This window comes from Dioscorea cayenensis, chromosome 5 (genome assembly GCF_009730915.1).
Source record: "Dioscorea cayenensis subsp. rotundata cultivar TDr96_F1 chromosome 5, TDr96_F1_v2_PseudoChromosome.rev07_lg8_w22 25.fasta, whole genome shotgun sequence".
Classification (NCBI taxonomy): Eukaryota; Viridiplantae; Streptophyta; class Magnoliopsida; order Dioscoreales; family Dioscoreaceae; genus Dioscorea; species Dioscorea cayenensis.
Window position 1 is genome coordinate 6,873,078 of NC_052475.1, and position 19,454 is coordinate 6,892,531.

At 33.6% G+C, this 19,454-nt stretch overlaps 2 protein-coding genes across 3 annotated transcripts; both read left to right on the forward strand.

Annotated features, from left to right (window-relative positions):
* The first annotated feature begins 3,752 nt into the window (after positions 1-3,752).
* On the forward strand, positions 3,753-10,167 carry LOC120261196 (pentatricopeptide repeat-containing protein At1g05670, mitochondrial-like). Its single transcript, XM_039268979.1, is given in 6 exon segments — positions 3,753-4,902; positions 4,904-5,914; positions 6,001-6,199; positions 8,614-8,848; positions 8,932-9,348; positions 9,707-10,167. Coding segments are annotated over 3 exon segments (2,154 nt in total). The 5' UTR covers positions 3,753-3,774; the 3' UTR covers positions 6,016-6,199; positions 8,614-8,848; positions 8,932-9,348; positions 9,707-10,167.
* A 1,019-nt stretch (positions 10,168-11,186) lies between these two features.
* Positions 11,187-17,029, forward strand: LOC120261339 (protein MLN51 homolog). 2 transcript variants are annotated; one of them, XM_039269197.1, is made up of 12 exons: positions 11,187-11,849; positions 12,550-12,652; positions 12,794-13,011; positions 13,104-13,957; positions 14,223-14,331; positions 15,206-15,328; positions 15,853-15,905; positions 15,999-16,044; positions 16,158-16,229; positions 16,338-16,413; positions 16,769-16,855; positions 16,953-17,029. In XM_039269197.1, the coding sequence occupies exons 1-9, from the start codon at positions 11,335-11,337 to the stop codon at positions 16,186-16,188; spliced, it is 2,052 nt and encodes a 683-aa protein (XP_039125131.1). In that variant the 5' UTR covers positions 11,187-11,334; the 3' UTR covers positions 16,189-16,229; positions 16,338-16,413; positions 16,769-16,855; positions 16,953-17,029. The 2 variants fall into 2 exon arrangements, with proteins under 2 accessions (XP_039125131.1, XP_039125132.1); XM_039269198.1 differs by having other exon boundaries at positions 11,188-11,849; positions 16,161-16,229.
* Positions 17,030-19,454: the final 2,425 nt, after the last annotated feature.

A 19,454-nucleotide genomic window follows, 5' to 3' on the forward strand; every position in this document is an offset into this window, starting at 1 on the left:
CACATTTGCCTTATATATCTTCTCTAAATATATTTTTGATCTCGCCACTACAACAAATTTTTTTTTTAGTGATGACAAAAGTTATCACTAAAAGAAATAATTTTAATCACAAATAGTAATAGTAGGAAATTTTAGAAGTCGTCACCTCCCGTCACAAATACCTCCGATGCTAATACAAGAGTGACCAATTTTTAGACAAATGGTCACAATTACTCTATATTTGTGTGACCAATTTCACGACACTAACAAATTTAGTATTTGTGACAAAACGATATGACTATAATAACCTTATTTATTTATGTCAATTTGTTGACACAAAAAAAAAACACAGAAAAAAATACAATAGTGACAAAATGTTTTTGTCAATAGAAATATTTTTATTGGTATCCAATACTTCGTCACTAATGTTACTTTCAGATATTGTTATGTGTTTATATTGTCACAAATAAAAATTATTAATTTAGAAATAATGTTTTCACTAAAATAAAAATTATGTTACGCTAATTTCATCACTAATATAATAAATTATTTGTGATTAATATAAACGTTATATTTTATATGTTTTTGACAAGACAAATTTTTAGTAATAAAAATATTGTCACACAAGCATATAAAGTATTTAATATTATATGAAAATAAATAAATAAATATCATCAAAATATATAAAATTCAAAATTTGAATATATAAAATTAAAAATTTTAATATCCAAAATACAATTATAAATTATCCTTTTAAAAAAGAAAAAAAGATTATAAAATTATCCTAAATTTGGAGATAAAGTATCTTTTATACATTTAATCTTCTCTTTTGCTTTTCAGCCTCAATTTCTGCTAAAATTTGACTGATTTTAATGTTATTCCCTTTCTTTAATGCTTATTCCTGCACATTTAGGTGAAAAAAATCTAATGAAACAATTTTAAAAATTAAAAAAATTCTAATTTAAGCACAACTTTCATATCATTATTTCTTCTCAATTGAGACAAGTTTCCATGTTGTATTTGGCTTTTGTGATTTTCAATAGATAAAAAATTATTTAAAAAAGTCACATAATCAAAATCTAAATAACATATTTCTATGATTCAAAGTATCGAAAAAGAAAACACTAATAAACAATCATCATTGAAAAAAATTCAATAAACCTAGCTTCGAAGATTAAAAAAGATAAAGCAAAAAATAATTATCTCTTATCCATTGCATAAACTAAGCAAAAAAATTTAAGAAAAGAAAAATAAGCAAATCTTGTGGCCATCAATAACATGTACCTTTACATCAAGAGCTAGTTGAGTCACTTTAATTCTCCAAATCAAATGAAACTGAACCATTGCTATCGATCTCCATAGGCACATAATTGCTCAAGGCTTCACTCCTTTTATATGTTAAGTTCATTGAGGATATATATCTTTTTAAATCTAATTTTTTTAAAAAAAATTTATATTATCTAGATTTTGTTTTGTGAGATTTGGTAAATTTCTAGTTAATTTTAATTTTTAAAATCTTTCTCTAATACTATAAATCCTAGGTATAATCTAAATTAAAAGTTGTTTTCAATCTCTTAAAATATCAATTTTGAGGGATTGGGTAAACAATAACAACTTGCAAAACAATGAATTTGGAGAATATTTTCATACATCGATTTTTATCTCATATTTTTACAAATATTTTTTTAAAATTTGAATAGTTTTTTTAAACGCTTATATATATACACACACATATATCGAATTTGATCCTGAAATATGTTAAACATACTTTAGGGTTTTTTGTGACAATATTAGTAGATATTAATAGTTGAATTTTTTGTGACAAAAAATGTGATCACAAAAAGAATAAAATGACTAGCGGCGAAGAACACTTTTGTCACAACAAATAAAAACATTATTTATGACACTATAGGTATATTAATAGTCACAACATAATTGTGAGAGATCCTAAATCACCACAATTATAAAAGTTTTAGTACCAAAAAATCATCACAATTAACTGAAACAATAGTTTTAATTAAATTTTTTTATTACAAAAAACTTCATATTTGTGACAAAATGATTAATAATTACAGGAAAAAAATTACAATGTCGTAATTCTTGTAGTACAAGCATAATTTACTTAGTATATTAAAACTAGATTGGAGAAAGCCATACCTATATTTTTACATTTTTAATATTTTTTGGTTACTTTTGGTATTTTTATTTGATAAATAGTTGTTTATTTAGTAAATTATTGAAGAATATATATATATATATATATATATATATGGAAAGTTCTTCTTCGTATTGTAGATATGAGGGGCTACACCAATGCGATGATAATGATTTAGTATTTTGACATAATTAATTTTAAATGTTTTAATAGGTTTATATTTTGGTTTAATAGGACAAAATTTTTTAGTATCCAATAGGTTATTTTGAAGTATTTATAAATAATAATTTTGTCTGATCGATAAAATCATATTAAATTTTAATTTTAAAAACTTTTTAAATTTTATATATAATTATTTTAAAAAAATCTATATATAACCTTTGAGATTTGGTAGGATAAAATAGACTTTTTAATATTTTATTAACAATATAATTTTATAACTATATATACTACATATTTGAATTTTTTTATCCAAAATTTATCGACACAAAAAGTAAGATGTATAATTGTGATGGATACTAAATTGTCACAATTGAAATTATAATAGTGAAAAAATAATTAGATGTCATAAATAATCCAAACTATTATGTCATTTAACTTTTTTAGCATAAAAACCCAATAACATGGTTAAGAAATTTAATTTTTGTGGCAAATTTAGTGGGCACTGAATGGTTGAATTTTTTGTGACAAAATTGTTGTGACAAAATTGTTGTAACAAAAAAATATGTTAAGTGACGAAGAACACTTTCATCACAATAAATAAAAAATTATAGTGATGACAATATTTCTTGTCACAATTAGACACAAAAGAATTGTGACATATACTAAATTGTCACAATTATCACAATAATAATGACAAAAATATAAGTTATCACAATTAAGCTAAATAATAGTGTCTGTTACCTTTTTGATCGTCAATTAGTTGTGACCATAGATATCATTGTGTCTTCAAATAGATCTCCTTTTCGAAGACAGTTGTGTAGATATTCTCCACATGCCTTTTGCTTCCGTCTTAAGAGAGATCTTCCAAGGTTGATGCTCATGTTAAATATAACTTTCAATAGATTTTCTCCACTTTGTTCTTTGAGGGAGATCCTCCAAATATAGCACTAACTGTAGTCTTTTAGACTTCAAGCCACATCATCATCTTTTGCTAAGTCATTTTGCATGTCACTAACCTTGTCACATCATCATCATTGCCGCGCCATCTTGATTTGGTGCTAAATGATGCCAATTATAGATCCTAACTCTTATAATTTTATTTGAAAAGTTATGATGCCCATAATTTTAGTTAACCAGCATACTAATAACTATATTTTAGAAAATTATTAACTTGATTAGATATCACATGCTACTATGAAATTGATACAACATCTCTCATTATAGTAATGTATTAGAGCTAAGGATAATGTGTGAACAGTATTTTTAGAGTACAACTAAATTATTGAAAAATAGTACTCCAATGCAGGGTCAAAACCCTGTGTCATTAGTAAAAATCAATTAAAAATTTAAAACTTTATCAAAATTAATTATTAAATATATTAATTTATAATAATCACATATTTGGAAAAAAAATAAATAAATTATAATAAACACTATGTCATGCCGTTGGCTCCCTTCCTCGTTTTCGCGGTGATCTGATGTTCTTGTGCCTTGGCAATGCGAAGAAGAGGTTGCCCTTGTTCTCATCCTTCCCCTTCTCATCCTCCTCCATCGATCGCATCACCACCAAGCTCCGCCCTTTCCCGGACTACTCCCCGAGAAAACCCACCATCAACGACGCCGACCTTGTCCGAGACCTCACCACCGCCCTCAAGCAACGCCGTTCGGAACCCCTCCGCCGCATCCTCGCCCCTTTCGCCCAGCGCTTCCGCCCCGATCATCTCCTTTGGGCTTTCTCTTACCTCCGCTCCGATCTCCCCCTTGCGCTCTCTCTCCTCCACTGGTGTCGCTCCCGCAGGCATCCCATCCCTGCTGAGGCCCTCGCCATTGCTTCCCACCTCTCCGTTGCCTCGAGGAATCTCGAGTTTGCTCTCCAGTTGCTCCGCGAGGGCCTCCAGTCTCACAGTCGTTTCGTCGAACAGGTAATCTACACCTACAAGCACTGGTCCTCTAACCCTTGTGTCTTTGATTTGCTATTCCGAGCATTCGTCGACGCCGGGAAGCTCTCCGAATCCCGTTCCCTCTTCTTTCATCTCCTCACCTATGGGATCACCATCTCCACCGACTCCTGTAATGCCCTTCTCTCCCGCCTCCCAGTTGATGACATCCAGGCTGCTTTCACAGAGTTCCCTGAATCTGGCCTTAGGTGGAATGTGGTATCGTATAATATCCTGATCCACAGCTTGTGCCAGGTTCGGAAATTAGAAGAAGCTCATGGGTTTCTTGTAAAGATGGAAGAGAAAGATGGTGTTTTGCCGGATGTCATTACTTATAGCACTCTCATTGATGGGTACTGCAAATCTGGGGAGCTTCAGGAGGCTCTGAAGCTGTTTTCAGAGATGAGCAGCAAGGGACTGAATCCAAACTCATTTACTTACAATAGTTTGATCACTTTGCTGTGTCATGATGGTAATGTAGTCGAAGCAGAAAGATTGTTCATGCAAATGTTGAGTTATGGGATAGCTCCGGATGCAGCTGTGTATACTAGTTTAATTAATGGCTATTCAAAGAAAGGCAATTTGTTTGCTATGCATAGGCTATTTACTGAAATGAAGACTGCTGGACATGCCCCTGATGCTGTAACTTACACTGTTTTGATAAGTGGACTTTGCTCAAATGGGAAAGATGCTTGAAGCAAATGAGATGTTTGTAGAGATGCTCAGTAAAGGGTTAACCCCGGATGAAGTGACATATTCAGCACTAATCGCGGGCTATTGCAAGGAAGGAAAGATGGAGAAGGCCTTTCGTCTCCATAATGAGATGCTTCATGGTGGTTTACTACCCAATGTTGTGACATACACAACACTCTGTGATGGTCTTTGTAAACAAGGGCAGGTGGAAGCTGCAAATGAACTTTTGCACGAGATGTGCGGGAAGGGTCTGGTGTTAAATGTTTGTACTTTCAATTCTTTGATCAATGGGCTTTGCAAAGCTGGCAACATGGATCAGGCTGTGAAGATCATGAGAGACATGGAGGCTGCAGGACTTGCTCCCGATATCTATACGTATACCACTTTGATGGATGCATATTGTAAGTCTCATGATATGGATCAAGCTCGTCTTCTTCTCAAAGAGATGCTTGATAAAGGATTGCAACCCAATGTGGTGACTTTTAATGTTCTAATGAATGGGTTTTGTGTTTTGGGGATGCTAGAAGATGGAAAGATGCTTCTGAAATGGATGCTGGAAAAGAATATAAGACCAAATGCCACTACATATAACACACTCATGAAACACTACTCCATTGATAAGAATATGAAAGCTACTTCAGAAACCTATAAAGGGATGCTTGCACTTGGGCTTATGCCAGATGAGAATACTTACAACATTTTGATTACTGGACATTGCAAGTCAAGAAATATGAAGGAGGCTTGTTATTATTACAGTGAAATGGTTAGCAAGGGGTTTAACCTCAGAAAGAGTTCTTATAATGCACTGATCAAGTTGCTCTTCCGTAAAAAGAAATTGCAGGAAGCAACTAGACTGTTTGAAGAAATGAGGGCTATGAAATTTGTTGCTGATAAGGAAGTATATAGCATATTTATCGATGTCAACTATAATGAGAAGAATGTACAGGCCGTCCTTGAGCTTTGTGATGAAGTGGTTGAAAAGTGCTATGTGAGTGATCATTTCCCAGCCAGCTTTGTTTATGCAATTCCTTTAACTTCTTTTAGAACAACTCATCCTACTTACTATTGTTTCAGGTTGAAGAAAAATAACTTTTTGCCTAAAGAAGACTACATTTCGTCTAATATTGAATCAGTGGAACCAGGATTTTTCCATTTTAATACTGGACTTGTGATCTTTCAAAGTTTACAAAACCATAATGGTTTCATCCATTATGCCTTTGTCATTGAAAAGCTAGGTTGTCAAAATCACACTGAAACTTCTAAATGCAGAGAGGTAGCATTCTTGCTTAAGATAAACTATGATGAGATGATTGTATTCTTCATCTGTAAATTTTCATGAAAAAGAAGTTAGTAAGCTTTATGTGATTCATTTAAATGCATTGTGACTTTACTAGTAATATAACTATGATGCTCATCGACAAAAATGAAACGTTAACTAACCAAAAGTAGCCAGAACTTTTCATTACCAATTAATTTATTAATTAGGATGTTTAGTTAGGAAACCACCTCCTGAATTATTAAAGGCCAATTCAGGGGTTATTTTCTACAATTAGGTTCAAGAAATCTTGATGTATATATCTAAAGAAATCATTTGCCATAATATGTTCTTAGTGTAAGTTTACAGGCATTTTATGAGAATGTAGCATGAGCGGTATGAAGGATGGGACAACACTGTTCGTAATTGAAGTTTTTTACTTTCAGGGCAAAGAGAGAGACTGATGTGGGGAGCCTTTTTGCATAGTTATTGAATCTGATTACTATGATCTCCCAAAAAGTTTTGCACTCAGAAATTTGACAACTTGAACATTCATCTTTTGGACTAATTTTGGTACTCCAAGAAATCAAACAATAAGAAGATAATACATACACATTTATTTCAAACTAGTGAAGATAAATCACTTGTTCAATAAATATGGTACAATAGCATCTATTAGTGTGGTCTCTATTGGAGTTTCTGTTCACCTTTGTTTGGCAGTGACATTTTATGTCTAAATAAATAATTCGAGATTGGTTATCATCCTGGAGTAACTGCAAATGAAAATTTTCTATGTCTGATTTTTATACAACTTCATAAGCAAATCATTTGAGTTATTAACTGTCTGCTTCATGATCAATAAACAGAGGGTGAGATGTTATATTGTTATATACATAGAACCTTTATTTGGGTAATCCTTTGTAGAGTTGGCATTTGAAATCCTGTTTCTCTGTGATTTAGAGTCAAAAGGTCCCTCAGCAATATTACTGTCTTTCACTGATAGAGCTGCATCATTGATTATCATAGTTGTGTAACCAAAAGCTGACTCAAATCATTGAAGGAGGTTGTGATTTGTTTATTAATTACTGAGTTCTTTTTTCCCAGCTCTTATAATTGCTTGTCTTATGATAATTTTTTTTTTTATTTAAATAATACAAAACAAGCTATCATGTGCATGTGGTATGTAGAGGTCCTTCTGCTTTTTCAACTAGAGATGCAAGTTTATTTGTGTAAACACGATAGAAAGAACATATTGGCTTTTACAACCCGCATATTGAAACTGTTGTTCATGGTCTTCATACTACTATGGAAATAAGTAGCACAACCTGGGTCTTGTATTCCCAATCATCATGCAAAATTATTTTTTAAAATGTTTGTGGAATGCTATTCCTTGTGAAGATTGACTATTGGATTCTTTGTATATTTGGATATTGTCGTGGACCAAGTTTTCTACTGAAACTTGCGTAGTTGGAATTTTATGTTGATAAGGTATGTTATCGTGTGATCACTTCCAACTTTTTTTTTTCAGTTGTCTCAAATACAAGTATAGTTTGGTCTTCCTACGGATTGTAATCTGTTGATGGATGGTGGGGTTGGACAAACACAAGCTTTAGTCTCCCAAACACTTGTGGCTAGTATTTTGAAGAATAAATGTTAATCTAACAATCTATTGAGAGGCATGATGCTCAATCTTTAACCAGTTTCTAATAACTTTCTCACTAGGATTCCTCTAAAGAGCTTGATGAACAATGTTACAAAAACAAGAGATAATAGACTGAAAAATAATGTCAAAAATCACTTAAAATAAGAGGAACCGATAATTTCATTTATTGATTGAAAAATCCCTGCAATGGTATTTGGTCCTTTATTTATAGACATAAGAGGGACTCTAAACATAGCAAACCAAAATTATAGTAAGGCTTTATTGAAAATAGAACTCGTAAGTCTTAATATATGTAATGAATATCATATGATAATAATCACCTAAACAACTTCTTAACTTAAAAATAATCCTTAGATAGTAATTTCTATACTTGGTGGCTGGGAAAGATCATGCATGCTCTTTGGACTTTTCATCCTCTAGTGACTCTTGCTGAATTTTGGATGATCATTTTGCGGCAAATAAGATTCAGCCACTTCTTCAACGTAAAAATATTGTATATCATTTGGAATAATATTTTATTCTTGATCTGGTGGATTTTTTGCATATCTCTTCTCAACAGTTTAAATTCTTCTTAGAGCTCTTTAATCCAAGCCTCTTCCATAAGTACTAAGAGAAAAAGAAATTTTTGAATATTGTTTGTTTGGATAGTCATGCATTAGCTTTAAATAGTTCTTGATTTGATACTGCATATGCTGCTTGATGACTTGGTCTTCTCTTTATTTGAAGTTTAAACTTGGCTTTTGCTGATTAGTTGATTGTCATTTGGCAGTCATTGTGACGGAGAAGAGTTTTCACTATTTGGCCATGCTGCTTGTGCTGCTTGTGTACCTTTCAAATTTCCTTATCCAAGCATCAAGATAATCAAGAGAATTGCTGCCAAACTTTCATCTATTCGGAAAGAGCTGCACTTCAACTGAGAGCCATATTCTTCTGATCTATGGGATTGAGTTGAATGAAATTTTCAAGTTAGATTTTGCAAAAGATCCTCTTCCTCTCTGTATTTGGTAGGCTGATTTTACTATTCAAACTTGTCTTCTGATAATAGATGTATCAAATTTATTTTATTATTGCCTTTGTTCTGTCATAGGGAAGCACTCTTCAACTATTCACACAGTTGAGTTCTCATCCTAATGAAGCAATCAAAAAACAATTAGAGGGGCTATTGTTGGTGCACACAAAACTATCACATGGTTTATTGTGTCTCCTGCACGATTTGGATAAAGTGCTTGTGAAGGGGAGAGTCACAAACAGCTTCAACACTTATTAGACAACGTGGTGCTAGAGCTCTCTTTGTTTACTTGTCATTTTTCATATTTTTAATTGTTTATTTGTCTATAACATTGCGTGTTATGTTTAACCCTTCAGTAAGTTGAATCTCTTTGTTTTTTTTTAAGTCCAGTATAACTTCCATGGGAAGTAGGTGCATGATGATCAGCTTGTAATAATCGTACCACGGATGATTATTGTTCTTCAGGAAGCTCAATGACTTAGCACCTTCATTCTGGTAAGTGGAATCTTGCATGGTCATAAAAAAAAAAAGTATGCTGTTATGCTTGATATATATCATTTTATTTGAGAACTGACTCATCATTATGCCTTGGACATGTCACATTATTTTGTATTTATGATTCCATTCATGTCTATTTTGTTTAATGAGTTTGTCGAATCAGTTATAAGATGAACTTTTGCATGTCTTGCCATTCTTGGAAGTTGTATGCTAGATTTGTGTAAGCAATAGATTCCAATTTTTCAACATAAAATGCTCCATGTTTCACCTGTGACCTTGCCTTTTGGGTATTACCAGATTGATGTATGTTAGCATAACATTATTTTACAAGCTTGAATTTCATTTCTTTTACTAGGAATGCAGATGTAATGGGGTGCAGTAGTTTGCTAAAAGATGAAGCTGCACAGATTGGTAAAAGTTCTACCTGTAGTTATGCTGAAGATCTCGACTTCTCCTGTGGGGGTAAATACGAGATGTATTATGCCCATTTGATGAATTACTTGGGAGCATCGCATCAAAAATAGTCATCTATATCTATGAGGAAGCTCTGAGTCTGACATTACTTCATCGTCTGGTCTTCCCGGAACTGGTTTTGTGAAGCAAAATTCAATGTTATGTTATTTAAAAATCTTAGATATCACTTGACCTTCCTGAAGCATCAATCTGGTTATCAATGAAGTGAAGAGTGATGTGGTTAACTTTGAATAGGAATTTCTTGAATGTAGCTTAGAACAGTGAGAGGACTGTAACGAAATTAACTGTAATTTAGATTCTTTTGATTTGAACAACAGAAAGAGGAAGAAGCACAGAAGTAACTGTTGCTAAAATTTTAAATAATTTTTTATTTATTTGGAACTGTGGAAAGAAACATCCAGGACTCCTCATCCAACTGGAAACAAAATTTAAGGACAACTCCAAAAATAGGCATATAATTATGTGATTTATTAATTTTTCAAAAAAAACTTATCTGATTGAATTTTGCTTGACGGTATTAGTGGTATGATTGTTTACTTGAATTATATTTTTAAAAATATACTTGTATTTGCAATGTTTATATGGCGGTCTTGTATGATCGTTAAAGGTTGTTTGCTTCACTATAATGAAGTATTACTATACAATGAGATTTTTGAGATAATAAGGTAGGGGGAGTTATATGAAATGTAGCAGTAATTTGATATAATTATATTTGATTAGAAACTCATATTATTGATAATATTTTATTATTGTATTTGGTTAATCATGAAATCAACATAGTACAATATTAAAATTTCTAAAAATAACCCTGAACTAAAACTTTTAGCAATGTGAAAATAGAAATAGAATATAAAAAAAATAATTAAAAGTAAAAATAAAAATTAATATATATATCAAATATGATAAAGTCAATACACACAATTATTAAAATATGAATAAAACAAGTAATAAAAATGTAAATTTAGATATTTTTTACATAAAAAATTAACTGTCCATCCATTATCAGATATGCCCAATAAAATATTTATTACAAAAATAAACCTATTAAATAAGAAAAACTAATGGGTAACTTTTTATTGGTGAAAGACAAAATTGTTCAAAACTTGTAAGGACCAACAAGGGTAACGGTAAAATTGTTCATTTGAAATGATAATTAATTATTTTTAACGGGGAAGTACCAGAAAAACCCTGAAAAAGTTTAAATTTTTCTTTTTAATCCCCAAACGTTTGTGTTTCCGCATGGGTCCCTCCTATATATATATATATTTAAAAAAAAAACATATTTATGTGTACACCCTTATAAATATTGGAATTGAATGCTTTCCGTTATGTTTGAGGAGGGCCTACTCCGAGTCATTCTAGAATTCACCTGCAAACAAAATCAATGAGATATAAATAAATCCCTTCGATCGGCCACCTGACCTGATCATAAACGTTTTCAAAGACACAGGTTTGTTCGTTTAGATCGATCGAGTTAGGGTTAGGGTTAGGGTTTTCGATTGGGGAGGGATGGTTGAGGGAGAGGAGCAGGACTACGAGAGCGATCCCGAGGATGCGTTGCTTCCGTCGGCGATGCGGCGGCGGGAGGCCAGCGACGACGAGGACGGAGATCGATCGGAGGGTGGAGAGAAGCCGAGGAGGGATCGTTTGGTTGGGATTGGACCCGAAGGTGAATTGGACGACGAGGGCGCGGCGCCGGAGTATGAAGACGAAGAGGAGCTCGATGGGGATGAGTATGAGGAGTACGAAGAGGATGAGGAGTTTGAAGAGGAAGGTGGAGTAGAGGAGGGTGGGTCTCAGGAGGTTGTGGCTTCTCGTTCTCAGGTGGTGTTGGTGCCGGAGATGGATGGGGATGGGCAGAAACCTCCTGGGGAAGCGGTAGGGCATGACACGGCGGAGGCTGAGGTGTTAGCGGAGGAAGAGTTTGAGGAAAAGAAGGAGAATGCGCCATATGCTGTGCCTACAGTTGGGGCATTCTATATGCATGATGATCGGGTCGGGCAGAATGGTCGAGGGCGTCAGAGGTTGGTGTTTCTCTGATTTGTTTTCCTTTAAATTTGATAATTTGGTTTGGTATTGAATTTCTTTATTTGATTTAGAATTGAAAATTTCCCTACCATTGACTGCACTGTAATGCTTCATGAAAATTGATTCGTATAATAATGGCAGCTTGTTTCTGTGTTCTTGTTGTGTGGGTTCTTATATCTTGTTCTATGCATCTGATGTTAATTTGGATTTTGTCTTTTTTTTTTTTTTAAATTCTTTGAATGTATTCATGAGTTCTTTGGAGAAAAGCATGAAGAATTATTGTTTGTGTCTACCTTGAGTGATTGGGGAGGAAGAAATAGATAGACTTTTGTAAAAATACTTAATGGTGTAGCATTTAGTAGTTATTTTCACTCCTCTGTCGACTTTGCATGATGAACAACATAAAGATAAAAGGAAGTGCCAACATCAAAAGGAAATAAGGAATACTAGAGCTGATTACTTCTAAACCTAATGTTTGACTTATATTTGAGTTCTTTGCCTGTTTGAAGTTCTTATTGACTTGAACCCACGTTCTAGTGTTGTTCTCAATGCTCAATATTAATATCTTGGTGTGCTACTAGACTAGGGAAAGCTCTCAGTTACTCTGGCATTCTTGGCACCATATGAACACTTGATAGCTCAAGATTTCCTTTTCATGTATTCTGCCATTATGATTTTTGGTCTTTATTTGTGCAGGCGCTTGCCTGGTGGGAGGAAGTTGTGGGAATCCAAAGACGACCAGGCCTGGGTGCATGACAGGTTTGAGGAGTTGAATTTGCATGATGCTGGGTTTGGTGAGGTATGCCATAGGAGCTGTTTTCATTTCTGATGTGCCCAAATAATCCATTCTTTACATATTAATTTAGGTCATGCTTTTTGAATCTTTGTATTCATCATATTCTCCTAATTAAGTATTATGCCAACTGCTTCTCAATACCAGGACAGAAGAGCATCAAGAGGGCGTTTTAGAGGCCGTGGTCGGGGGCGTGGTCGTGGTCGGGGTGTTGATCATGGTTTTGTGAGAGAGAATCGATCCCGGTGTTATGATGATAGCAATTACCAAGTTCATGTTCCAAAGATTGTGAGAGGGAGAGGACCGAGACGATATCAACCTCTGGCAAAGAACAATAGAGATATTTCTGAACCTCAACACAAGCAGTGAGTGATGGTTTCATCTCTATTTTTTGAGCTATTAACCACTGTCAGCCCTTATCTTTTATTTTTATTATTATATATTTATACGTGTGCAGATATACAAAAAATCAGGAACTGAGACCAATTACTATTGGGGGGAGACAATCCTCAGATACTCCAAATGTGCAACCTGATCCTAGCCTTAGTATTCCTCATAAAAATATCTTTGCTTCTAGCCTAAATTCTGCTTCACCTCCATTTTACCCCTCGGGGTCATCCAATCAAGATGTTTCTTTGTCTCAAAAAAGGGATGTTCAAGCAGGCAGTGCCAACAAGACCATTAAATCATCCATGCAGATGTTGAGCAAGACTTCAGCACCAGAATCTAGTTCGTTTGTGAGGGGAAAAGCAAATGTTGATTCTGCTGGCCGTGATAAGATTTATATTAATGACCCAATCTGTCCTGCTGTTGCTAAAACTTTGGCCACTTCTCCGTCGTCAGCGTCTTCTTTCACACCAACTCTTGCAACTAAAAATTCTCAGACCAAAGGTCAAACAAGAGGTATGAGTGTAGTTGGACTGGATGCTCCTATGAATTCATCCTTTAATCAAGTTGCTCGAGCTTCTCCACCAAACCAGACCCCCATTGCACAACAGAGAATGCTTCCAAGCGTAGGACATCCCCCACGGATTTCCACACAACAGATGGGTCAGCGACGTGTGATTGCTTCTACTACCTCTTCTCCACCTGAAGCTCCATCAAGGAATTCATCTGAAATTGGGGAAGGAGAATCTCCTCCAGGATCAAGTAAATCAAGGAATCCACTGGATGGCAAAGAAAAAACTAGTAATGCTGTAACCGGAATGGGTTCATTTTTGTATAACAGTAGTCAGGTTCTTGGAGCAACTGGGACTATGGGTCTTACACATGTTGACCAAGGTTTTGCTGCTACCCCAGCATTTTTGCCAGGTTAGCTTTCTGTGCTCTTGCTTCTTTATTTGTTTTCAGCTCGTTATAATTGGATGAGTTACCTTTTACTCACAATGATGTCCTTTAGAAACCCTCTATTTTCTTGTATGGATCCTCCAGTTACCTATGCCCTTATCAATTTTTATGACCCGTTGATTGATTTATTTATTATATTTAAACGAGGCCCCACTGGATTTAGTTTAATGTCACTTGCACCTGATTTACTGCAACTTGTTTGCATGGCTAACCATTTAATTTCATGCAGTTATGCAGTTTGGAGGACAGCATCCTGGTGGTATTCCTGCTGTTGGTATGGCTCTGCCAGGATATGTGGCACAACAGCAGCTTGGTTTTGGGAATTCTGAAATGACATGGTATATTGAACTTGGCTATTGATTTAATATTTAATTTTAGGGATTTGGTATTTTCTGTGCAACCAGCCCTTTGAGTGTGTAGCACTTGACCCAGTTAGCCTTTCATTGGCATGATTTATCACCAAAATTGATTTTTAGATCCGTTATCCTGTCTTCGTTTTGGCTTTTATATCTCTGGTTAATTTTGTGTTGTGCCAACTGTACTTTAGAGAAAGGCCTTCTTTGCATCTTTAACTTCTGTTGATACTAAGAGCATTTTTTGAGTGTGTAGCACTTGACCCAGTTAGCCTTTCATTGGCATGATTTATCACCAAAATTGTTTTTTAGATCCGTTATCCTGTCTTCGTTTTGGCTTTTATATCTCTGGTTAATTTTGTGTTGTGCCAACTGTACTTTAGAGAAAGGCCTTCTTTGCATCTTTAACTTCTGTTGATACTAAGAGCATTTTTAGAGTGTGTAGCACTTGACCCAGTTAGCCTTTCATTGGCATGATTTATCACCAAAATTGATTTTTAGATCCCTTATCCTGTCTTCGTTTTGGCTTTTATACCTCTGGTTAATTTTGTGTTGTGCCAACTGTACTTTAGAGAAAGGCCTTCTTTGCATCTTTAACTTCTGTTGATACTAAGAGCATTTTGGTGTTCCTATCTCCACTAATACGGCAATCAATCGAACAAAGTCGATGGATGTATAGTTGACTATATCTTATACATTGCTATGTGTATGGCGCTGTGAGAAGTGTGGCTCTATATTTGCTTAATGGATATAACTTTAGATTATGCTATATTTCTTGCAGCATTTGGCTTTATATATATATATATATATATATATATTGTTATAGGAGACGTAATAATGTATCTTGTCTAAATTTTAGGTTACCGGTTTTAGCTGGAGCTGCAGGAGCTTTAGGAGGATCTTATTGTTCACCCTATATAGCTCTTGATAATGGTTATTTTGCCCGTTCTTCAGGGCAGACCTCTTCTTCCATTTGTTCGAAGTAAGTAGTTTTATGTTGTTGCAAGGCACTACTTATAGATGATTTTTTTTCCTCTCTCCCATTTCCCTGTGTTCTTTTATACTGTTCATTCTCTCTCTCTCTCTCTCTTATCCTTTTTGGCATCCTTATAGATATTCTTAACAATTAAGGCTGAGCGTGTGTTTTACTTAAATATGCACATCAATACACCTGTTATTTTCGCAATGGCTTGTTGATTCAGATTGGTATGCATTTTATAACATTTCATTGCTCTTTATCATATGTGCTTCTCATAAACATGCCTTCAAAGAAGTTTGAGATACTGGTTTTGTATGCTGTCATTTCTGGGTATCTGTGCTTGTGATTTTATCTAACACATCATTAATCTGTAGCGATATTCAGTTGTGATTGATGGCTAATTTGTGAGAATGTGTTGGCTGAATGATAAATACCTCTCAATGTTTTTGGAATATATTGAGGTCCCTAGTATTCCCTTTTTTTGGCTAGTCTTTGGAAAGATTGACTGATTGATACCATTTTGGCAGAGAAACTAGTATAAATAAATCAGCTGACTCTTCAAAATCTCCACAAAAACCTGGTGAGTTCTATGCTGATGGTATATAAATTTATAAAATTTCACCATTTCTGAGGTATTCTATTAGTTGAACTCATTTTTTGTTCTGTTGCACAGAAACTGTCAATGACGAATTTGGCCAGCGCCAGAACAAACCTCGCAGGTACATGAAAGTTCGCGTGAAGTGGGCTTTTCAAATCACAGCTATCTGTGTTTGTTATTTCTCTTGTGTTTTCTTCTCTGGCTCATATTCCTTTTGTTGTTTTTGGTGTTTAGCAGATACTCTGAGATGAACTTTGGACAGTAGAGTGTGTCTTTATGATTGTATATATGAATAAGCAGCTTGAGGTGAGTTTCTTGAATCTTTTTTTCCTTTCCCCCGCGGACATGTGTTGGCCTTGAATGTTCAGCTTTTCTGGCTTTTGTCAACCAAGGATGCTTTTGGTTTTTTTGTAGGCCCGCCACCCAGCCCTTCATGGTCCTTCCTTTGATTTGGAGACCTTTGAGTCACTTGATTCTGAAGATATTTTAGGTAGTCTCTCATATTTTGCTCAATCTGGATTGTTGCTAGTATTGTTAGCTTAATATCATTCTTTCAAACTTGTGCCTGTATGATTGTTTCTTCTCTTGTTTCAAAATTTAAGAAGAGTACTTCAGAATATAGATCTTTTTCATTTCCTACTTGTCAGGGTTTTGTTTGGCACTATGCTTTAGAAAAAGTGAAGTTTCAACTTTGTAATAGGACTGCCAATCTTTTTGGTGCAAGTGTGGACCTACTGCACTTTTCATTCACATTTTCCTATTTTATACTGTCTAGCATTTTAGAGCATGGTTCTCCACAAAGTGATTGATTTTTGTCTTCTCATTATTATGATGAACTTCTTCAGCTATATATGATGGCCACTTATTTGCCATCAATGTGAGAAGACCATATCAAGTGGCTGGGCCGGTGGCATATGATTGTTTGAACTGTGGTGAGATGAACTCATTCACAATTTTAAACAAAACTTCATGTTCATTACACTTAAAAGCCATGAGTGTCATCTATTTGTATTTTCATTTTGAATGCAGGTTTGGTTCCTTTGTTTCTGAATCTTTTTATAAAAATGGAAGCAGGCTTGTGTTCTAGGCATAAAATAGTTTGAAAAGGAAGTGTGGATCATTGCTTCTCTTCAGGTGTGAATTTGCCTTGGAATAATCTACCAGTAGTAGACCACTGGTTTTTCAGTTGTTAAGCAGACTTTTGTGCATCTTCTTGAGTTTTTTTCTTTTTTCTCTTTTTTTTTTTATTTTTTTATTTTTAATTAAGGTTACATTGAGCATTGAGCATTGAGTTGGTTGCAATGCATCTTATGCGACATTTTGTATGAACTGAACTGAACACTCTTGTGTGAATGGTTTCCTGTTTATGGATGGTTTTTGGAGTAGAATGTGTGCATGTGTGTTGTCTACTGAACTTGTCTGTGAGAACTTGATCATGATTCTGAGTTTAAGACTAGTTGTACAAACTAGACTTAATTTCCAGTTAGATTTACTGACTGATTATCTTTTATTGAGATGCCCTAATGATTCATTTATGAAAATCTAATTTGTATAATTAACATTGGTTAATTTAATCAATTGACTTGAGATTGTTAGGATTATTATTAGTCTATCACTTGTGTGGGACATCTATTTATTAAATAAGTGATGATGATCAAAGGATTCCAGTACCAATTACTACTGGTTATCTTGATTTTATCATTACTAAAACAATTACTTTATCTGAGTTTATTATAAATATCATCTATGAGGCGAATTTAACTCACTTAACTTATAAGATATATATATATATATATATATATATAGAGAGAGAGAGAGAGAGAGAGAGAGAGAGAGGTGTGCATGCACTTTTTTGATGTTTGTACCATATTCTTAGATTTATCTTGTAGGTTATGATGTTTGGTCTAAAGATCCAAGTAAAAAACTATGAAAAGGTATATTATATATAGAACATGTTTTGTGTTGTTGAATATTAACAGGAAGCTAACAAGTAAGATATTGTTCAGATAAGTTTACACCCTAATTCATATACATGCAAATAAGTAGTTTTCTGCAAGAACACACAATAAACACACGCAAGAAAAAAACAATGAAAGTGTGTTTCATGTCATGGCAAACTTCTTGATGGGATGAGAGAAACTTACAAACAAAAAGGATGAAAATAAAAAAAAAAAATGATGGAATGAGAGAATAAAATGAATAGAAAGTAGAGAATGGGAGAAGGGGGCCAGCTTGTAATGCTTGTACGCATATTGAGTTTGAGTTGTGGTGTGTCTTGTTTATTGGAAAGGGCATTTGCAGTTGGAGCAGAGTTGTCCAAAGCAATGAACCTGTGCATCCAAAATGGATCAATTATTGGATACAACAGTGCAGATTCCCTCCCACACGCTTCTGACTTTCATCACCCTTTTTCTCTTTATTGATTAAAATGAGCTTCATTATTAGTTTTACTGTTGTTTTTTTGTAGCATGTGTTTTCTTATTAATGATCATTTGAATTTTTTTTTTAAATAATTGTAAGTTCAAGAAAAATATTGTCTGAGCGTGTTTATTTATATTGATTCTTGGTTGAAATTTAGTTAATTTGACTATGGTTCATATATATTTATATATGAGTTTTTTAGTACACTATATATATATATATATGTATATATGTATGCATATGTATGCATATATATAGAAGGGTTTTGTTTTTTGGGATGCCTTTAGAAAATGTTGTTGCCAGATAACCTTTTTTTTAACTCTCACATTTGTTTTTTTAACTTTGATATTCTAATATTTTTTTTTAAATTGTCTTATATATAGCTATATTTCATAATATATATATATATATATGTATGTATGTATGTACGAAAATTTGAACAACAATAATACCAAAAAGCACCTTTAATCAAGTGTTAGACTGCTAAACTATAATTTTTGTCATCTAATGGAAAAAAACTCAATGTGGTGAGAAATGCTGATGCATGGAGCAAGCTGTGATTAGGTATCAACACGTGATTAACATGCTCACATGTGATTAGACCAATTAGGTAGCATGCCTGCTATAAATTTCCAAACTATGAAATTTTACTTGCATTGATATGGATATAAATCTCTCTTTTTCTCTCTGTTAAAATATAATCTTTTTTTAACTATAATTCATATTCATTTTCGTCTAAAAATCCAAAAACACCTCTTATTAACAAAAATATTAAAAAAACTTCGATAGTCACATTGTCATTACCTTGACATCATTATGACGGCAGACATTTCTCTTGCCAAATGAGAGATTGAGAAATCAACTCCCTTTTATAATATTGGTTGAGATCAGCAATTTATTCACTAAAAATAATCATACCGTCTCTACAAGTTATCACAAATAATTAATATACAAAATTATAATTTTATTTATTTATTTATCTTATTATTTGATTATTATTAGGTAAATTGTACCATACTAACAACATATGATTGATCTAAGACAAATTAAAGGCTCATTTTTATTTTAATATATATATATATATATATATGTATAACATGGCCGTATTGG

What these genes read in the sequence shown, in the direction of transcription:
- LOC120261339 (XM_039269197.1), top strand. Translation starts at nt 11,335, where the DNA reads ATGGTTGAGGGAGAGGAGCAGGACTACGAGAGCGATCCCGAGGATGCG. An exon ending in AATGGTCGAGGGCGTCAGAG is followed by an intron (nt 11,850 to 12,549) that starts GTTGGTGTTTCT and finishes TTATTTGTGCAG; the next exon opens with GCGCTTGCCTGGTGGGAGGA. An exon ending in TACCCCAGCATTTTTGCCAG is followed by an intron (nt 13,958 to 14,222) that starts GTTAGCTTTCTG and finishes AATTTCATGCAG; the next exon opens with TTATGCAGTTTGGAGGACAG.